Source organism: Phocoena sinus, chromosome 6, assembly GCF_008692025.1.
Source record: "Phocoena sinus isolate mPhoSin1 chromosome 6, mPhoSin1.pri, whole genome shotgun sequence".
NCBI classification, from domain to species: domain Eukaryota; kingdom Metazoa; phylum Chordata; class Mammalia; order Artiodactyla; family Phocoenidae; genus Phocoena; species Phocoena sinus.
Window position 1 is genome coordinate 105,111,793 of NC_045768.1, and position 22,980 is coordinate 105,134,772.

General features: G+C 36.1%; 1 protein-coding gene across 1 annotated transcript in view; it reads right to left on the reverse strand.

Annotated features, from left to right (window-relative positions):
* Positions 1 to 4,496: 4,496 nt before the first annotated feature.
* Positions 4,497 to 22,980, reverse strand: part of PBK (PDZ binding kinase) — a 28,092-nt gene continuing 9,608 nt past the window's right edge. Inside the window, exons 4-8 of the mRNA XM_032633925.1 lie at positions 19,397 to 19,539; positions 18,546 to 18,715; positions 16,046 to 16,175; positions 5,644 to 5,820; positions 4,497 to 4,998 (exon numbers count right to left, since the gene is read on the reverse strand). Of these exons, the coding sequence (XP_032489816.1) occupies positions 4,799 to 4,998; positions 5,644 to 5,820; positions 16,046 to 16,175; positions 18,546 to 18,715; positions 19,397 to 19,539 (820 nt within the window). The 3' untranslated portion in view covers positions 4,497 to 4,798. The remainder of the gene's footprint in view (positions 4,999 to 5,643; positions 5,821 to 16,045; positions 16,176 to 18,545; positions 18,716 to 19,396; positions 19,540 to 22,980) is intronic.

The window sequence follows — 22,980 nt, forward strand, 5'->3', positions numbered from 1 at the left end:
AAACCCATGTCCCCTGCATTGGCAGGTGGATTCTTAACCACTGCACCACCAGGGAAGTCCCTTAGGTACCTTTTATATCATTAATCTTTCATCAGCCTTATACAACGAATCTTTCAATGAGGACGTTTTAGAATTTTGAAGCCTTTGGGGACTTCCACATACCAATTAAAATAGTTTAAAATAATTGAAATCATTTAAGATGAGAGCTCTCTAAAATTTTAACAATTTAGAAGCTTCTCCAATTCAAAAGATCCAAGGAGCTAGCCTAACAAATTTTTCCCTGCTAATCTAATTTTAGAAAAGAGAAAAACACTTACCACTGTTGTTTCTAGTAGACCCTGCAGGCACAGATCCAGAAGACTGCTGGCTTTAACTGTGCACTCAAAATTGTTTTGGAGTGCCAGCAGAACCCCAACTTGGCCATTTCAGGGCCCAATTTCCTTTAGCTCCCATTTAAGCACTTGCAAGCATACATAAACCCAGCTGGTATTCCCATAGGTGGCTGTTTGCATGGGACCTGTTTGGCCATTGGGGCACAATTCCCACTATTAATTTGGTAGCCTAATTCAGATATGAGATATGAGATATAATTTGAAAAACTTTCTGAGGACACTGTGCCTCTGAGTCTAGCTCCCCAGGGAGTTACCCTTGGGTCAGTCTGACTTCTTTTATGTGGCTTGGTTTCTCCCTGTGACAGTCTAAAACTGCCATGTGTGCTCAGAGCACTAGATTATCATCCTCTGTCACGTCCCCCAGACTAGCAGTATTTATTTAATGGTTGTAGTGGGTCTTCCTTATTCTTCAGAGGTGACTAATTCAGTCTCTCATTTCACTAGGAAGTTTTGTTCAGACCATGTATCTACTCATTTTTTTCAATTTAAGCCAAATTTAACAAAAACCCAGCCACCTATGTTTCCCTGGGCCTCTTGCCCAGTGTCCTGCCTAGGAAATGCACTGGTGCCCCGTAAGGCCCAAGGCCTAATTAAAACAGCTCAAATAAAATTTTCAGGATCCTCACTCAAACAATAATATCCAGATATCAGGAGAACTCACTGGAACACCTGAGGAGTACCGAGAAGTCTGTGGGGCTCAATGGGCACATGCTGGTACCGAGCGCTGGTACCGGGTAGACTCCAGGTGCCCTCTGATGGGTATCTCTGATATCCTGCCAGCTATGCCAGGCATGCAGACAAAGTTAATCAGTCGATCTAAGAAAGAAACGGAAAACTTTATTGGACCCAAATTGAGGATTATAACCCCGGGAGTAGCATCTCAGAGAGCTCCAAGAACTGTTCCATCTGTTAGAAGTCAAAACACAGTTATAAAAGTTTTTTTCAGACAGAGGTCTCTACATTAAATGACATATTATTGACAGTTTACAAAATCCAGATCTAAGTGTCCTCGTGGCCACTTACAACATTAAGAAGGAATGTTATCTTTTAAGGAGTTGGCTTGTTGATGCTGGGAGAATATTGCTCCTTATGGTTGAACAGGTATTTCTGCTGATGGGGGAGGTTTGGTCGATGCTAATGCAGGTACACAGTGTGCAGTGGAGGGAAGAGAGGAGGCCAAAGGGCAGAGGACTTTTTTTTATGTTTAAATTTTTGTCTTGCCATAAAATATGAATTTTATTTCACATCTCTAAGGGCACGATTCCCATTCATGAGGGTCACCCTCATGGCCTAATCACCTTCCAAAGGCCCCAGTTCCAGATACCATCACAGTGGGGATTAGGCTTCAATATATGACTTTCAGTGGAACACAAACTTTCAATCCATAGCTACTATAAAATGATGTTTACTATAGCTTCCTTGCTAGATGTGGACACCCTTTCTTACATTAAGGAGGTTCCTCTCTAGTCCCAGTTTTCTAAGATGCTTTTAAACATCTTGAAGTGATACTGGATTCTATCAACATTTTTATTCCATCTTTTGATTTTTCTTGTGTTAATATGGGGATTACATTGTTCTTTAAATGTTAAATCAACCTAGCCTTCCTGCAATAGACCCAACTTGGTCTTGATGAAGTTTTTCCTTTTTATGTTACTGGTTTTGGTTTACTAATATTTTGTTTGGGAATTTTCATGTGTTCATGAATGAGGCTGGATATCTACAGGATCTGCAGTGATGTTTCCTTTATAATTTATGACATGTCTTTTTTGCTCTCTATATAAGTCTTGCTAGGGCTTATCAATTTTATTTATATTTTCAAAGACCCAACTTTTGGCATCGTTGATCCTATTATATGTTTGTTTTCTATTTTCTATGATAGGTTTTGTTTTGTTTTAAAATTTTTGCTCATTTCTTTCTTTCTATTGGAAGGGAGACTTACTTTGTTTTTCCTAGATTCTTAGCTGATTTTTCAGCCTTTCTTTTCTAATATAGCATTTAAGACTATAAATCTCTCTAAGGACAACTTCAGCTGCATGCCACAAGTTTTTATATACAGTATTTTTGTTATTTAAAAGTCGGTTCTAATTTGATTTCAATCAACCAGTTGTAGATTAAGTAGGCACCACGAGGCATGAAAGGACAGTCTTCTGCATTTCTTAAGCAAGTGCTCATTATCTCCGCTTTATAGAGGCACAAACAGGTTCCTGGAGGCCTTTGTCTGGGAGGTGAGAAAGCTACTTCAGAGAAGCCTGTTTTGATTTGCCAATTATAATTAATTCAGCAAAAAGATTAATATTGCTATATCCTCAACCCAGTCACACGTAAATCTTTCCTAAGAATGAAGCAAATGACCAAAAAAAGAAGGTAACTTAAGAAGAGACTTAAAGAGCAAGTTCCAGAAAAAGAATTTTAAAAGTTTTCTTGCCGTTGGTAGTAAAATCTCTGCAACCTTGTGTTGAGGATCTCAAGGCCCTATCCAGACTCAAAGGAAAAAGCAGGCTGGGATCACTTTGTAACGTCTGCCACAGACAAGTGCTATGAATTTGCCGGCCCAGTCCTTGGGTGTTAGTTTGTTTCCATTTAGATATTCCAACTACAGGAACTGGAAATAATTATTCAAGGAAAAGTATTTGTTTATGTATTAAAAAGAACGTTGCAGTTCATGAGAACAGGCTAAGAGAGAGAAACTCCTTTGTCAGCTTGGCAGACCTAGTGAGAAGCAACACAACATATAAGTTAGGATAACTGATGTCAGGATGCAAGTGTACATAAGTAAAATTTTTCCATAAATCAGTCGGTTTTCCATTTACTTTCTTGGCACTTTAATGTTATTTCGATAGAAGATAAGCCATTAATGATCTGTATAGTACTGCTTGGTACAATCTCATACTAAAAGGAACCCTCCATTGAATTCCAGAATTGTTTAAATCTCAGAGAGCAGTGGTTCTTAATCTAAGATCCCCCATGTGACAGTAATTTTTAGTCTATGCATACCACCTAGATCCACAAGCACAATTCAATAACTGAAAAATCTCAGGGAACTGTGGCTCACAGATAGAAACTAATGATTCAAATCACCCTCATTTTACAGATTAACAAAATAAGGCCAAGAAAGAGAAAGAAGCCTACTCACTTTCACTCAGTAAGTTTAATGACAACATTCAAATCAATGGAGTACCAAATAAGATAATACACCTTCTGGTAACTAAAGTGTCCTTTACTCTATATTGTTCTATTAGAGTTTTATTATTTTTACACCAATATTGTGATATGCTTAAGTACAGATTAGTAAATAAAAGTTTTAAGATATCAGTACAGAAAATACATTTAATAAATTAAAGCAAAACCCAAAGATATGGCTGGAGCCAAGAGAACAAGAAAAGCCTTAACCAAAAATGTTTAGAAATATCCAAGGAGCTACTCTTTTGAGCCATATCCCAGGTGTCTGGTCTCAGTGACCTTATTTAATAAGCACATCAGCCAAGAAACACCAGTAAAAGGTTTAATGTTTTAAAAGATAAGCAGGGCTCCCCTGGTGGCGCAGTGGTTGAGAGTCCGCCTGCCGATGCAGGGGACACGGGTTCGTGCCCCGGTCTGGGAAGATCCCACATGCCGCGGAGCGACTAGGCCCGTGAGCCACGGCCGCTGAGCCTGTGCGTCCGGAGCCTGTGCTCCGCAATGGGAGAGGCCACAACAGTGAGAGGCCTGCGTACCAAAAAAAAAAAAAAAAAAAAAAAAGATAAGCAAATATAGACCTATTTTGTAATACACAAAGCGCTAATTTCAATGGATATATTAAAATAGAGAATATCTGAGAAAGATCATTAATAAAAGTAATAGTCACTCAATCCAAATTAATGTTAGAGCTTACAGCACTTTATTTTTTTATTTTTTATTTATTTATTTATTTTGTGGTACGCGGGCCTCTCACTGCTGCGGCCTCTCCCACCGCGGAGCACAGGCTCCGGACGTGCAGCCTCAGCGGCCATGGCTCATGGGCCCAGCCGCTCCGCGGCATGTGGGATCCTCCCGGACCGGGGCACGAACCCGTGTGCCCTGCATCAGCAGGCGGACTCTCAACCACTGCGCCACCAGGGAAGGCCAGCACTTTATTTTAAATCTGTATAAACAAGTTCAAATACTTGAGTAGCTAGTTTCTTAAACTTTATAGAAAACCCTCTATAATCTCAAATGCTTATTAGCATAAGCATACACGAAATACTTTTATAATAGAAATAGTCGTTCAAATGTTAAAAAGGTGCTATCTATGGTCCTAAAATAGGTCACTTCTGAAAAGTCTACTAATTATGGGTCATCGTAATAACTATATAAATGTAGTATGGTAAACAGAACAGCTATACACACAAGCTATACTTGAAGCTCCGGGAATCATGTGTATGAGGTGATCACAGGACATCCATTTCCAAAGCGTCAACTACGTGCGCAGCAGAAGGACGATCTTTAGGGTCTTCGTTAGTGCATACAGAGAAGAGCTCAACTGCTTTCTGGTGCGACTCATCCAGTTCTTCCATATTAACAGGTGGCCTAGTTCCCAAAGCTGCATAGTATGCTTCATCATCAAAGTCACTTTCATCAAAAGTTTTATCTGCTCATGAAGGAGTTGGAGATTGAAACAAAATCACTTTAAATCATGGAAAAGCTTAGCGACTGCTCAAATTCACTCTCTTGAAATAAGAATTCATCATCCAATATGCTTTTCATTTTACACAGGCAGTCTCTTCAATTGTCCTGCCATGGTGTAGATTAGCTACTGTCAGGGAATTTTTTTTTTTTTTTTTTTTTTTTGGCCGCACACGTGGCATGTGGGATCTTAGTTCCCCGACCAGGAATCTAACCTGCGCCCCCTGCAGTGGAAGCACAGAGTCTTAACCACTGGACATCCAGGGAAGTCCCTGTCAGGGATTTAAAGGCTACTGACCCCAACCCTCTTACTGCTGCAGCTTTCCAATCATTTTCTCAGGCAAGGGGAGTTTTTAAGGTAACGTTTTGCTCCTCTGGATTTTTCTCAATTTACCTCCTTATTCTCATTTACTCTACATCTCATTTGTATGAGATTAAACCAGGATGGTACCAAATTAATCATCAGTATTAATATAACCCACATCTTGTGCCACTAAATCAAACTAATTGCTCTTTTAAATTTTAACTTAATAGAGAAAATATAATTTTATAAGCTTCTTTAGTTCAAACTGAAGAGATTGGGATTTATGTTAAAAATATGCAGTTATACCTTCATCATCATCATCATCTGGAAGACTGATGTGTGGGATAGATAAAGTCATCATTTCCCACAGCGTAAGGCCAAAGGCAAATATGTCTGCCTTGTCAGTAATAATACCATTCTCCTCCAGAGCTTCCTTAGGTTTCCAAGGCTCAGTGCCAATATAACAGGCCTCAGGGTCAGTCACTGAAAGAAGTAAAATACAGGCAAGATGGTCATAAGGGCAAGCACCAGAAAGCACTAAGAAAGGCAAACAACCCAAAGAACAATGAGCAAGTTATTTAACAGGTTTTTAAAGGTTAATAAATATAGCCAGTAAACATGAAAAATACACTTAACCTTGTAAAAAGACTCTTTCCCTATCAGATTGTTAAATATTCATAAAGCTAGTCAGTTGGCAAGGGTGTAGAGAAACAGCAATTCTCTTAGAAAGGGGTAGGAACATAGATTGTGGATGTCTGGAGGTACAGACTCTGGAGCCAGATTGCCTTGCCCGGGTTCAAAGACATGTGCAAGCTGTGTGACCTTGAGCAGATCACAATCTCTGTGCCTCAGTTTCTTCATTTTTCAAACTATGCTGTCTTTCAGCTGAGAGAATTACCACTTCTTTGCTTCTATGATTGCTAAATCATAGAAGTGAAAAGGGAGAGTGGAATCACATAGAGGCTCTTAAAGCTTCTCTGCCCAGGAATGACATAGGTCCACTCACATTTCCATTTAAATGTTAGTCAACTTGTCAATTTCAATGAAAAGGCCAACTAGAATTTTGATTGGGATTGGACTGAATCTCTAGATCAGTTTGGGAAGAATTAACATCTAAACAGTATTGTGTCTGTCAATCCACAATCATGACCTCTCCATTTACTTAACATCTTATTTGATTCTTTCAGTGAAGCTTTCGGTGTTCAATAAAGAGGTCCTGGACTTTCTTGCAAAATTTATTCTTGAATATTTTATGCTTTTTGGTATAGCAGTCTCCCTTTATACCTGGGGGATACATTCCAAGATCCCCAGTGGATGCCTGAAAACTATGGATAGTACTGAACCATATATATACTATCTTTTTCCTGTACATACACACCTATGATAAAGTTTAATTCATAAATTAGGCACTGTAAGAGATTAACAACATAATAAAATAGAACAATTGTAACAATAAACTGTCATAAAAGTTATGTGAATGTGGTCTCTCCTTCTGCCTCAAAATTATCTTATTGTACAAGTTTGATGCCTTTTTCTTCTTAACTATGCAATTATCACACACTATGGCCATAATTTTGCAGTTTGAGGCGTAACAGCAAAACTAGTATAAATTTCTTTTTCCTTCTTCACAATTTCATGGACAGAAGATTCATCCTTACTGTAGATCTCAGCAACCTCAGCATACGATTTTTTTTTTCCTTTCTTAAGTCGAGAACTTTCACCTTTTCACTTAAAAGAAGCAATTTACGGCTTCTCTTTGGCATATCTGAATTGCCAGCATCACTACTCTCTCACTTTGGGGCCATTATTAAGTAAAATAAGGTTCACTTGAACTTGAGTACTGCCATACTGGCAACAGTCATCTGATAACCGAGATGGCTACAGAGTGACTAACGGGCAGGATATGCTGGACAAAGGGATGATTCACTTCCCAGGTGGGATGGCAGGATTTCATCACGTTACGCAGAACAGCGAGCAATTTAAAACTTATGATTTATTTCTGGAATTTTCTATTTAATATTTTCAGACTGCAGGTAACTGAAACTGGAAAGCAAACCTGTGGATACTGGAGGACAGCTATACTTGTAAATAGAAATCTTAAATTTTTCTTTTTTTTATTATTTATTTTGAATATATAGAAATATAATAGCTAACTTCATTTATTGGTTGTAGTAGTTATTCTGTAGATTCCTTGAGTTTTTCTACCTAAACAATCATATCACTGTAAAATATGAACAATTACATTTCCTCCTCAATCTTGATGTCTTTTACTTTTTTCTTGCCTTATTTTAATGGTAGGACTATATGACAGTGTTTAACACTGGTGAAAGCAGGCACATAAGCCATGTTCTGTAAGTACGATGCTGCCCGTAGGTGTTTCTGTTAGATACCCTTTCTAAGGCTAAGTTCCCTTCTATGTCTAGTTAGCAATTTTTATCATGAACGGAAGTTGGATTTTGTTAAATGCTTTTTCTGCTTCAATCGAGATGTTTACAAATCTCAAAACAGTTTTCAAATTTGTTAATATGGTGGCTAGCATAAACTTCTGAACATTAAAATAACTTTTCTTTCCTGGGATAAGCTCTTGTTGGTCAGATGTACTATCCTTTTTATATACTGTTAGATTCAATTTGCTAATATTTTGTCAAGGATTTTTGCACCTATGTTTGTGAGTTGGTGATTTTCTTTTTTCATGAGTATGTCAGGTTTTGATATCAGAGTTACGCTGGCCTCAGAACAAATTGGTCAGTGGTCCCTACTCCTCTATTTTCTGAAAAATTTATGTAAAATTGGTGTCATTTCTTCCTTGAATGTTTGATAGAAATCTGCAGTGAAAACATCTGGGTGTTGGGCTTTCTCTGGGGGAATGTTTAATAGATATAGGGCTACTTGGACTTCCTATTACTTCCTATACCAATTTTGGTAAATTGTATTTCTCAAGGAAATTGTTCTCTTAAGTTGTCAAATTTGTTGGCATAAAGTTGTCTGTAATGGCCTATTAATCTTTAAATGTGTGCAGGATCTGTAGTGATAACCTTTCTTTCATTTCTGATGTTGGAGATTTGTGTCTTTTTCTTGATCAATCCAGATAATGATCTGTCAATTTTATTATCTTTCAGAGAACCAGCTTTTGGCTTTATTAATATTTTCTCGTGTTTATTTTTTATTTCATTGATTTCTGCTCATATATTCTTTCTTTCCTTTGACTTACTGTGGACCTGTTCTGCTCTTCTTTTTGTAGCTTAAGATGGAACATAAATTATTCATTCAGATCCCTTCTTTCTTCTACTATAATCACGTACACAGCTACAAAGTTCCCTCTAAGCCCTGCTTTAGCTATACCTCACACATTTTGATATGTACTGCTTTCCTTTTTATTCAATTCAAAATATTTTCTAATTTCCCTTGTCATTTTCTTTGACACATAGGTTATTTGAATTTCCAAATACTTGGGGTTTTCCTAGACATCTTATTGTTACTGGTTTCTAACTTAATTCCATTGTAGTCAACAAAGATACTCTATAATTTCTTCCATAATTTTATACATGTTCCTTTTCATATTTAAAAATCTTTACTTCTGCTATGACTAGGATAAACTCAAACACTTACAAACAGAACATTCACTTCAGAGTATATTGTACTAAAAATGGAATTTTTCAGTACTTGATTGCTATAATCTCCATTTCCTCACAAATAAGGTTAGAGTGAAAACAAACTGAATTAATATAATTCACTTTCAGACAGGAAGTAGAAAAAAAACACAGGAAGCCTGTTTAATGAAAGAAGCTTATCTTCAGAGCTAAAGGAAAGTCTGCCTTGAGAGTCTCAAGAAATTTACAAAGAAAGGGGAGAAAGAAGGAAACTAACGTTTAGAGAACTAAAGGGGCAGACCAAGAAGGAAGAAATGAAGATACAGAAGTCAGGAAACTGATGATTCCAGTCAACAAGCACTCATTCATTCATTCAGCATTTTGAGGAAATCTGCCTAAGAAGTAAGTGGGCTGTATCTGAAGATGAAGTGAGAACAATGATGCCAGACTAGAACAGTACCCAGCACTGCGTGGCCAGAACAAAATATGTGTCTGTGACAGCCTTTTCACTTAACCCAGCTTTAGGAGATAAAGTTTGGAAGGCAGTCATGTCCTGCATAAGCTGCTTGAAGTTTTCCCCCATATCACCTCACATCTAAGAGGCCCTAATGGAATGCATGACAGGGTAAAGAGTCTACAGACATGGTCCACATGGGCAGTGACACTGTGGCAATAAGGAAGGATTCATACCCCATTCTAAATAGGTCAAATTCCTACAGGGATCTGCCATGCTAAAGAGTAGTTTTCTAGAAGTCTGGGTCTAATATATCAGTTCCAATTGGAGACTCCAGCCAACCACAAGTGTACTTACTGTATGTCCACTTAATACATTTCTCCAAGTCTGTGCTTAGACTTTAAACATAATAGAAGTGGCTCTCCCACATATGTTACTAATTAAGTTTACTTCTCTGTGAAGACAAATTTTTCTGACAAAAGTTTGATGAGATCATAAGTCAATGGTTCGGTCATTCCTTCTTGTCAACACAAAAACAACTTAAATATTTTATTGCCCTTTATTACTCTCAAAGAGTTTAAGCGGACGTTACCTTTTTCAGTTCTCATGGACACAAACTGAAAACTGATGAAACTGGAGGTTCTACTCATCCTTCAACTCTCAGCTTAAATATTAATTATTTAGGGAGGCCTTTCTCAACATCTAGGCTGAGTTGTGGCACTGTCATGTTTACAAAATTCCTTACATCATAATGGTCATTATACTTTAGTATTAGTTATTCAAGGACTGCTTTCCATCTAGATTATGAGCCCCAAAAGGGTAAGGACTGTGTCTATCCTTTTTTCCTCTACATTTATAGTTCCTAGCACAACGCCTGACTGTACTTAGTATTAAAAATATTTGCTAAATAAATAATCAACCTGGAATTTACCACTGTTAAGATTTGGGCTTTTTACAAAATACCCTGTGTATATTATAGTTGTGAAATATGTGACTATGTTACCTATTAAAACACAAAACTTTTAAAAATTTAGTATTTTTTAAACTTCTCTTAATGTGTATGTAAATACATACTTTAGGTGCTATTTTATCATCTGTTCATCTCACTTAACATATTTAGATATATTTCCATGCCAACGAATGTAAACCTATATAATTTTAATGGATATATGGTATTCTATTGTGTGGTGGTACAATAAATAACACCATCCCTTCCTTATTGATGGACATTCTCTTACATTCTTGCAAAATCTGTTCTGGTACAATGTGTATTTTTCTAACACAAATTAGCTCATACACAGCTAGTAAAAAAGATTAATTATGTGATTTTTTTCCCCAGTATGTTAATGTTATCTTTTAAGTGATTAGGAGTAAACTTCCTCACAAAGAAAAAGCCTTAGCCTGCAAGAAATGCCTTCCCTCAGAGCACCGCTTTACGCACTGCTGTGCTGACTCTAACACTAAACTATCTGGTGAAGCTGAGAGTGCAGGTAAAAGAGCTGCCAAAACATTTCCCCCAAGCTTAGAAATACTTTTTTGTTATAATTTTTTATTGACGTATAGTTGATGTACGATATTATATAAATTTCAGGTACACAATATAGTGATTCACAATATTTAAAGGTTATATTCCATTTATAGTTACTATAAAATATTGGCTATACTTTCTGTGTGTACAACATATTCTTGTAGCTTATTTATTTCATACACAGTAGTCTGTACCTCTTAATTCCCTACCCTTATCTTGCCTCTCCTCCCTTCCTTCTCCCCACTGGTAACCACTAGTTTGTTCTCTATATCTGTGAGTCTGTTTCTTTTTTTGTGATATTCACTAGTTTATTGTTTAGATTCCACATGTAAGTGATATGATACATTTTTATAGAAAAAGCCAGATCAAATTTTTAATTTTAATGAAAAATATCTATTGAAAATAAACACCCTCATATTTACCTTCAAGGAAGCACAAACCCAGGGTTCGTGGCTACACAACACTGAATGATACTGGGTGCTAGTGAAGATCTAAGGTGTTAGTATTTTTACTAGGATTGTTACTATTTTGGGTATTGCTTTGTTCTCAAGGTTGCATGGGTTTTGATTCTTCTGTTCCAACTCTATTTCTTCTATAAGCCTAGTTCTAGCTTTTGACTTTTCCAGAAATTAATATACCAGGTTACTGTAAAAAAAAAATACCTGCACTGCCCAATTATTTCTTTGGAATGTGTTCTTGGAAATGAAATTACAGGATCGAAGGGCATAAACATTTTTAAGGGTTTTGTTTTTTAGAGAAATACATATTTCCAACTGCCCTCTGAAAAGGCTACACCACTGTGGTAGTTACTAGTGCTGTACGTCAAGCAGTTCATGCTCTCCACTTTCTACACGCACAGAAGGACCACCTTCTCAACACACAGAAGGACCACACTTTCTGGCCTGTCATGGCTGGGTGAAGCCATTTGACTAGTTCCAGTCAGTGACTTGTGTCATTTCTAAGCTGGAGCATTTAATTGTTAGTGCAAGACTTTCTAGGGTGGCACTGTCCAACAGAACTTTCTGTGATGATAAAAATGTTGTGTATCTGCATTGTCCAATATGGTAGCCACTAACCACACATAGCTACTGAGTACCTGAAATGTGCCTAAAGTGGCTGAGAAAATGAATTTAAAAAAATTTTAAATATTAATTTAAACAGCCATACATAGCTAGTGGCTACTGTAGTGGACAGTGCAGCTCTAGAGTTTTTTTACCTTCCACACAACGATGGCAGTATTCCATATAGTGGATGTCCTAGCAGCTTAGGTCCTAACGCGTGAATGACACGGAACACAGCCCTAATGGACATGTAGCTTGAATAATAAGCCTTGGTTTAAGGCACTGAGGTTTTTGAGGGTCTATGTTACCATAGCAAAACTTATCTTAACCTGAATGATACACCAATCGCAACTTCTACGTAGTGTATGAGAGTATATTAATCTATACTGTTGCTCAAACTAACATAGAGAAATTTTTCAAAGAATTTTCAGTAGTCATGACTTTTTTTAAACAAATGGTTTCTACCTCTGGTGTCCTTCTTAAGCCCAACATTAAGGAAATATTTACCAACAATTTTTTCTGCTACTTTTTTTTTTTAAATCTTTGATCTACAGGGAGTGTGAGGATAGAAAACAACTTTCTCTAAAATGACCAGACACCATCATTTACTGACTCAACTACCTCTTTCTAATACAAAAATGTCACCTTTATCATATAACAAATTTTATATATTTGGGAACTATCTCTTGACTCTTATGTTAAAATTTTCTGCCTAGTTTGGCATGAGTCTCATGGCTTTAATTACTATAGCTTTATAATACTTAACATCTGGTCAGGAAAATTCCTACTAACACTCTTTCACAGAATTTTCCTGGCTGTGTTTGAAGATGTATCCTCAAGGATAAATTTTACATTCTCTTTGAAATGTTCTACAATAACATAGATCATACTGGGATATTATAGAATTTATAGATTTTCTCATTCATTAATTTCTCCTTTCTTTTACAGCTTCATTTTTTTTCCTGATTTCAGTTGAATACTCAATTTCATAAAGGTTAAATAATGAAAATGTTTTCCTTTGAGTATTTTTGACCATATCAAATAGGTTTCGATTTGTCCTTACATTCTCATTATTTTCTAAATAGCGTGTAACTGGAATTTCACTTCTTTTGGCCAAGAACTATATACAATTATATTAAATTCCTGAATTTTTGTTTCCAACCGTACTACCAATTTCTATATTTATAGCACTGAGGATAATGAATGTTAACCTTTAGTCTGTTTCTACTTTTTGTAATCTGAGATTTTCTTTTGTAACTTAACTAGTATATGGTCAATTTTGATAAATATTCTAATGCATAGAGATTGAACTTATTATTTACTCAGATCTTTTACATCTTAGTTTTGTCTATTAGATCTATTAAGGATTGAGAAAATTATGCTAAAAAAATCTTATTTTTATTCTTTTTGACAATTTCTCCTTTTATTTGCTGAAGTTTCAACCTTGTACCAGTTATTTAGCCTAAGGGTTCATGCCAGTTCTATCTTTATTAATGATTACAGACATCATTATAAAGTCAATCTATTTATCTTGGCTTTTCCCTTCAATTCAACTTGTAGACTTTAACTAGAAATTAAGATGTACATAAGTTCGAAACAGTATGATTAGCCTTCCCTCTACCTTATATTTATATAAAGAGGTAAATTTAAATATTATTTATTAAATAATATGTTGAAAGCAGAGGCTTTCTCTTTAAGGCTTTTGCTTTTTTGTTTTTGTTTCTCAACAAGAACATATCTTAGATTCCCTACAGTCTCTTCAGCAAGTGGTATTGGGGAAGCTGTACAGCTGCACCCTGTCACACCCACTCACCATTCACAAATATAAACTCAAAATGACTTAAAGACTTAAACATAAGACAAGAGACCATAAAACTCCTAGAAGAGATCATAGGCAAGACATTCTATGACATAAATCGCACCAATGTTTTCTTAGGTCAGTCTCCCAAGGCAACAGAAATAAAAACAAAAATAAATTGGGACCGGGGCTCCCCTGGTGGCGCAGTGGTTGAGAGTCCGCCTGCCAATGCAGGGGACACAGGTCCGTGCCCCGGTCCAGGAAGATCCCACATGACGCGGAGCGGCTGGGCCCATGAGCCATGGCCGCTGAGCCTGTGCGTCTGGAGCCTGTGCTCCACAACGGGAGAGGCCACAACAGTGAGAGGCCTGCGTACCGCAAAAAATAATAATAAAAAAATAATAATAATAAATAAATGGGACCTAATCAAACTTACAAGCTTTTGTACAGCAAAGGAAACCATAAACAAAACAAAAAGACAACCTACAGAATGGGAGAAAATATTTGCAAACAATGTGAATGACAAGGGATTAGTTTCCAAAATATACAAACAGCTCATACAACTCAACAACAATAAAACAAACAACTCAATAGAAAAATGGGCAGAAGACCTAAATAGACAGTACTCCAAAGAAATACAGATGGCCAATAGATACATGAAAATATGCTCAACATCAGTAATTATTAGAGAAATGCAAATCAAAACTGCACTGAGGTACCACCTCATGCTGGTCAGAATGGCCATCATTAAAAAGTGTACAAATAAATGCTGGAAAGGGTGTGGAGAAAATGGAATCCTCCTACACTGTTGGTGGGAATGTAAGTTGGTGCAGCCACTGTGGAAAACAGTATGGTGGTTCCTCAGAAAACTAAAACTAGAATTACCATTAGGATCCAGTAATCCCACTTCTGGGCATATATCCAGACAAAACTATAATTCAAAAAGATACATGCACCCCTATGTTCACAGCAGCACTATTCACAATAGCCAAGACATGGAAACAACCTAAATGTCCATCGACAGATGAATGGATAAAGAAGATGTGGTACATATATACAATGGAATACTACTCGGTCATGAAAAAGAATGAAATAATGTCATTTGCAGCAACATGGATGCAACTAGAGATTATCATACTAAGTGAAGTCAGTCAGAAAGAGAAAGACAAATATCATATGATATCACTTATATGTAGAATCTAAAATGAGACAAATGAACCTATCTATGAAACAGAATCATGGACATAGAGAACAGACTGTGGTTGCCAAGGGGGAGGGGCCTGGGGGAGGGATGGAGTGGGAGGTTGGGGTTGGCAGATGTAATCTTTTATATAGAGGATGGATAAACAACAAGGTCCTCCTGTATAGCACAGGGAACTATATTCAATATCCTATGATAAACCATAATGGAAAACAATATTCAAAGAAGGTATAAAAAAAAAAAGAACATATCTTAAATTCTCTGAGAAGAGAATGGTCAATATTCACAATAAAGAGAGAAGAATGAGGTGCGGTGGGCCAAGAGGCAAAAAGCAGAAGACAGGCCTTAACTGGCACTTTTCTTTCCTACTCCCACTCCAGTTTCTTCTAGCAGTTTCCCAAATCTTGTCACTATGCTGATGCTAAATGAATTCCTTTACAAAACCTTATAAAAATTTTGTTTTCTATTCCCAGATCTTTTACCACTTAAAAATCCCAATCCAGGTTAGAAATAGCTCCCCACATCTTCAATTAAAATATATACTAATGAGAAACCAATAATTTATATTGTGTGTGTGGCAAGAAAGGGGGCTAGAGGCTGAGTAGAAGAGAGACATAAAAGAAGGGATTTTTTTTTATTGTACACTTTTTATTCATAGTTTTTGATTTTTGAAGAATGTGAACTTATTACCTTTTTAAATATGTAAAAATTAGAAATTTAAATACTGTATAAAAGCAATTTTAAAAATTAGAATTCTTGGTACTTCCCTGGTGGCGCAGTGGTTAGGAATCCGCCTGCCAACGCAGGGGACATGGGTTCGAACCCTGCTCCGGGAAGATCCCACATGCCGCAGAGCAACAGAGCCCCTGCACCGCAACTACTGAAGCCCCCGCACCTAGAGCCTGTGCTCCGCAACAAGAGAAGCCATCGCAATGAGAAGCCTGCACACCGCAACGAAGAGTAGCCCCTGCTCGCCACAACTAGAGAAAGCCCACATGCAGCAACAAAGACCCAACACAGCCAAAAATAAAAATAAATAAATAAATTTATTAAAAAAAAATTAGAATTCTACTTACCGGTCATATTTTCATCCAGTGGTAGAGAGACTCCTACATCACAGATTTTAATTGTTTCAAAATCACCTTTAATAACAACATTTGAAGACTTTATATCTCCATGAAGCAGCTTCTTGTCTTGGTGCAAATACTAAAATAGTGGAAAATTTAACACATCTGAGCAAAAAATACAAACTAATTAAAAAATATGATAACTCTCAAACAAAAATAACAACTTGAATGCCCGTCCTAACCTACAGGCTTATATCTGTCCATCATTTCAAATTATTCGAAGCTAGAGAAGGGATCATCCCAAGCTGTCTTGGTCTGCTACACTGACCAGAAATCTGAAAGATTCTTTGGAAACTGATGTCTGTTTATAGATAAGCTAACTTTTAATTTTCAAACCCACCTCACATACTTTTACATCAAAGATGCTACTGCAGATTTCAAAATATACTACAATTTACTTGAGGCTAGTAATTTTTAGAAATAATTTTGTAATCTTCACAATGACACAGGGTTTCCTCAAATTGTTGAGATAATGCTACAAATAATTCACAAGCAGAAGATGAAGGAGTAATGTAATCTAAGACTATATTTTGTTTTACACATTAACTCTTTCTTAGAATTGCCAAGTGATGATATTCATCCATAATCAAAAACGTCCTGCAAAACTGTTATTTTTTCATTCATCAGCGTTTGGGCATCTACTGTGAGCTGGGCCTGAAACTGATGCAGAAACAATTCTTGGTATTTAACTTGGAACACTTACTGTGCTTAATTTAAATGTTGCTAACCATAAATTGAATATGCTCAAATATATTTATAATGTAATTTATTAATTCCATTATACACATTTAAAATAATTATTTATTAAATAATTCAAATTATTAATTTAGTTCAGCCTACCTATTTAAAATCAGTTTTTCTATACACATATTAAAATATATATTTAGAAATATTGCCTTTTTCCAGTTTCACATTTCATGAAACAACTTTATTTGAATTCTTAACATGCAACTCTGACATCAGTATCATTACATAATCTGTTTTCTGAGTCATCCAACAATTTTCTGGAGCCATAATTACTTAAGTTATTTAGGATACAGAATTCTTTTTATCTCTTACTTATTTCTTACAGTATGTCTACTCAAAGGCACAATAATTTGTTTGCATAACATTGAGAGCACTTTTTTCACTTGACCTATAGATGTATATTCACCATGTCCAAAACTTAGTATCTCACAAAAAAATCTTTGAAAGGCTTGTTTATAGCAACAGAGGGTTAGAGTACACCCCCAGGAATAATGACTAAATTTGTTTTAAATATATTAGTCCATTTAACTAAATCTAACACGCAATCTCTATAAGCAAAACTTCCTAACTTGGGTTATTTAAGGCTATGTGAAGGTGTGAAGGCCTCTAACAATACTTTGCTGATCAAAATAAATAAACAGTGCACTCTTCAGTGTGAGAGATTCTATAAAGACTTTAACTTAAAGCAACTCCCTCTTTGGGAAAAAAATTCCACCTTGTAATTAGGTATATTAGTATCTGTTCATCGACAGATGAATGGATAAAGAAGATGTGTGTACACACACACACACACACACACACACACACACACACACACACACACACTGGAATATCACTCAGCCATTAAAAAGAATGAAATAATGCCATTTGTAGCAACATGGATGGACCTAGAGATTATCATACTAGGTAAGTCAGAAAGAGAAAGACAAATACCATACGATTATCACTTATATGTGGAATCTAAAATATTACACAAATGAACTTATTTACAAAGTAGACACAGACTCACAAATATAGACAGCAGACTTGTGGTTGCCAAGGGGGAGGCTGGGTAGGGGAGGGAAGGATTGGGAGTTTGGGATTAGCAGATGCAAACTATTATATATAGGATGGATAAATAACAAGGTTCTACTGTATAGCACAGGGAACTATATTCAATATCCTATGATAAACCATAATGAAAAAGAATATATAAGTATAACTGAGTCACTTTGATGTACAGCAGAAATTAAACACAACATTTTAAATAATAAATAAATAAAGTATTTAGTTTCTTCAGGTCCCACAAAAATAATTTAAAATATAATAGCATGGGATTCCCCTGGTCATCCAGTGGTGAAGAATCCGCCTTACAGTGCAGGGGACGCAGGTTCAATCCCTGGTCAGGGAACTAAGATCTCACATGCTGCGGGGCAACTAGGTCAGCACGCCACAACTACTGAGCTCACACCTCGACTAGAAAGCCCGCATGCCACAACCTACAGAGCCCACGTGCCCTGGAGCCCACATGCCACAACTAGAGAAGAGAAAACCCACATGCCACAACTAGAGAGAAGGCCACCCACTACAATGAAAGATCCCGCATGCCTCAACAAAGATCTCGTGTGCCACAACTAAGACCTGACGCAGCCAAAAATAAATAGATAATAAATAAATCTTAAAAAAAAAATATATATATATATATATATAATAGCATAGTTACCTTTAACCCTCTTGCCATATTCAAAGCAACTTTTAAAATTATGGCTGCTGGAAAAGGATCTCGGCTATCTCTATTTCGTTCTTCTATTAAGTCATTCAGAGACTTTTCACCTCCGTATTCCATAGCAAGACATAGACTACCATCGCTAGCTTTAGTGAAGGCACGGTAACCTTAAAGAAAACACGACATTTTGTTACTGGAATAGGGAAGAACAACAGTATTTAAGTTTTTTACAGTAATGTGACTGAATACAGATCTGGATTAACACTGTCAAATATAAAATGAAATAGCTATTATTTACAAAACTCATTCAGTAGATCTAATTTAAAATGCCTTCAGTGTTTGCCAATAGTATCACAAATTGAGATATTTTTTAATACTCAATGCCTTCCTAAATATAATGGTTTCACCAGCCCTAGTTACATTAAAAATTAAAATAAGGAAATGATGTAAATGAATGTATTACATTCCTGAATTCTCCATAGTACCAGCACCATAAATGACTATATGTACTCCCATGAAGTTTTAAATATATACTTAAGCATCTAAAAACATATACTAATTTTTTTTTGTTTTTCTCGCCAAGCCGCACGGCTTACAGGATTTTAGTTCCCCGACCAGGGATTGAACCGGTGCCCCCTGCAGTGGAAGCACAGGGTCCTAACCACTGGACCACCAGGGAATTCCCACTAATTTTTATTTTAGAATGTTCACATTAATTTGATTCTTGCCAAACTCCATCACTACCCTCTTCACTTTTATTAGTGAAACCAGTTAAGATATTATATAAACCATTTCTGGATAAACAGAATACTATACCAGATAATGTTACCAAATAAATCTAAACTTACCTATAATGTTTGGATGATTAAGGCTTTTCAAAATCTTAGCTTCATCAGTTAGTCTCTTTTGATACATACTCTGATAATCATCATTACATCTAGGATTAATCTTTTTCACAGCCCAAGGAGAATGAGACAAACCTCTTGGAGATCTTAAAAAATAATTAATCAAAAATGTACAGAAAGATTAATAACCATAATACATTTCAAATGACTAATAAGAACTTCCAAATTTTGAAAAGGACTTAATAATAATTTGTTGGTTTTTTTAAAAGAATAGTTAAAATATTTTAGACTATCAACACTTCTGTTATACATCCTCTTTAATTGGGTACTTATATCTGATAAATCTATTGATTACAAGAGAAGTCTGATACCTATTACTGGAAGGGAAGGGTTAAAAAGAGAAAATTAAAAGGAAAAAGATGAAATGTTATAAATTTTAAACTTCAAAATTACTATAGTATTTTCTAATTTTTTCATTCAAGCATGTCAAACTACCAACTACTCAAAAAGCATTTAACTATATGTACCAAATATGCGTTACAGAATGTTAAAGTAATAAACACTAATAATAAGAAACAATCTAAAGAAGATACACATTTGGCTCATATATAACCATGCAAAGAATAACAGACTGTTCTTCACCAACAAATACTGTGCCTCTAACAGACTTAGCAATTCATCTTATATACCTCTCACCATATACATGTGTTTAGGGAGATAATAATAAACATAAAAATAAGAAAAAATGTAAATTTCTATTTTCTAGGAAGATTCAGGTGTTTTAAGAATATTTAAGGTATAAATGTTTCGAGGCCTAAATAAACAAACAGGTAAAACAAAGTCAGGGAAAGGTTTGTTCACCTGGTAAGGTAGGCGTTTATGAGTATGGCAAATTACAAAGGACAAAGTGTATGCAGCATATGGGCACAAAAGCTAGTCAAAGAGCCTCAAAAGTTAAAGATTAAAAGTTCAACCATAAGAAGGTAAAACAACAGATTGAACCAAGAGCCCATTTAGCTCTGTACTACCTCATGAGCACAGCTCTATGACTGCAGAACCTCTGTTTAAAATCAAAAAACATGTATTCAAAGGATCACTTAATTAAGATTTCTTAATTCATATATATCGATCATGCATAAGTTTATCTAAATTATTCTTAAACCTCCAGTTTTAGATAACAATAGCATTTAGGGGGATACCTCTTCCATCTCATTTTAATATGAAAAATATATTTTTCAAGTTTCAAGGGGTACCCCACCCATAGCTCTCGATTATTTCGAATTCAGTGAGCAAGTCCATCTTCACCTTTTCCATAACATATCCTAACCTACAGAATGACAAGAATGTATTTACAAAATCTGAATAAAACTTTGCCAAGTTAAAAGTTGGTTCACTAAAATACTAATAAAACAGGCAAATTTCTGTTGAGACCTCACGAGGAAAAAAACAAAAGGAGACACAAATAATATTGCAAACAAAAATGGGGACATATTCAGCAGAGATTAAAAAATATATAAGTGAATAAATACTAAAACTTTTAAAGCCAATATATTTAAAAGACAAATGGACAAATTTGTTTAAAAAAATCTAAGAAAACTGATAAAAGAAGAAATGTAATCAAGAGTTTAAAATTTTCCCTCAAGAAACACAAAACCTAGATAATTTAATAGGTGAGTTTACTAAATTTTAAAGGAACACATTATTCAATCCCATACAAACTGTTCCAGGGAATAGAATGAAAAAGGACTATGAGTCTAATATAACCTTAATAAAAAAATCAAACAGGGACAAGGAAAATCACAAGGAAAAAGGAAAGGAAAAGGAAAAATCACAAGCTAATTTTACTTATATCAGAGATGCAAATATTCTAAACAAATAGTAAAATCAATCTATCCATTTATTAAAAAATAATAATAGAACAAAACTATGTTGGGTTTTATCTAGCAATGCAAATTTGACAGTAAAAAATGTAGACTTCTGAATTGAAATGATAGCCTGAACATACACATATAATTTTGATCCCTCTCAGGCACCTCTAAAATAAAAACAAATGAATACTTTAAGACATACACCGACTGACAAGGATGGAAATAATGAAGAGGAGACAACAGCAACAAAGTCTCGGAAGCTTGAAAAGCAGTTGAAAGTAACTGACTTAACAGGCCCAATGAACTTCTTGAAAGTTGTTTTAAAAGCAGGTGCATTCCTAGATACGATCCTCGATTCTGTATCAGCAGGCAGCTGCCCATCCTCTATCCCCCAGCTTCTGAAGATGGAAGACTGGCTTTGAAAGAGGAAAAAGCAGAGGGTCTTTAGCCTAAGGTTGACTGACATAGTTGAGAACCTGTGAACCATACAGGAACAGAGTAATTCACGACCAAATGCACCCTAAATGCTCAGTGAGTTTTCACACGTGTATATACCTGTGTTATCAACATCCAGATCAAGATATACAACATATCTAGCATCCCCACAAGACTAAGGATGCCATCTTAAACAGGAAAACTTTCAGATAATTAATTAAAAACAAGATAGACAAAAATGAAAAACTCAATGGAAGTATCAGAAGATGAAGTTGGGGAAATCTCCCAGAAAATAGAACAAAAAGAGAAAGAAAACAGAAAAACAGACCAAAAAAATAAATAAAGGTAGATTAGCGATCAGTCCAGTAAATCCAACATCCATAATAGGAGTTCCAAGACAGAGAACAGAAAAACAGGGGTGATGGGACTTCCCTAGTGGTGCAGTGGTTAAGAATCCGCCTACCGGTGCAGGGGATGAGGGTTCGAGCCCTGGTCTGGGAAGATCCCACATGCTGTGGAGCAACTGAGCCCATGGCCACAACTACTGAGCCTGCGCTTTAGAGCCTGTGAGCCACAACTACTGAGCCTGCGCTCTAGAGCCTGCGCACCACATACTGAGCCCACGTGCCACAACTACTGAAGCCCGCGTGCCTAGAGCCCATGCTCCACAACAAGAAGCCAACGCAATGAGAGGCCCCCGCTCGCTGCAACTAGAGAAAGCCTGCAAGCCAATGAAGACCCAATGCAGCCATTAATTAATTAATTAACTAAAAAAAAAGGGTAATATGATCAGCAAAGTAATTTAAAGAAATAATTTCTCAAAAATTTAAGAACAGGAATTTTCAGTTTCCAAGAGGCTCACACCCATGCACGTCATTGTGAAATTACAGTGGGAGGAACAGATAACATAGAACAGATACATAAAAAGAATCAGTAGTCAGAAGGGCTTCAGAATTCTCAACAGCAACACCCGAACAATGTCCTCAAAATTCTGGAGGAAAAGTACTTCTGAATGAGAATCATAACCCAGAAAAACAAAAAAGGCCATTCAAGTATGAGGGTAAAATGAGAACGTTTTTAGAAATGCAAATTCTCAAAAATGTATCTTCTGTGCATCTTTTCATGGGGCGCTACCAAATGTCCTCAACCAAAATGAGATGTAAACCAAGAAATACTAAGACATGAGATACAGAAAAACAGAGGATCCAGTTCACCTGAGAAGCAAAGGAAATCTCTAGGCTACCGGTAAAGGAAAATCCCAAGCTAACAGGGCCACCCTGAAGA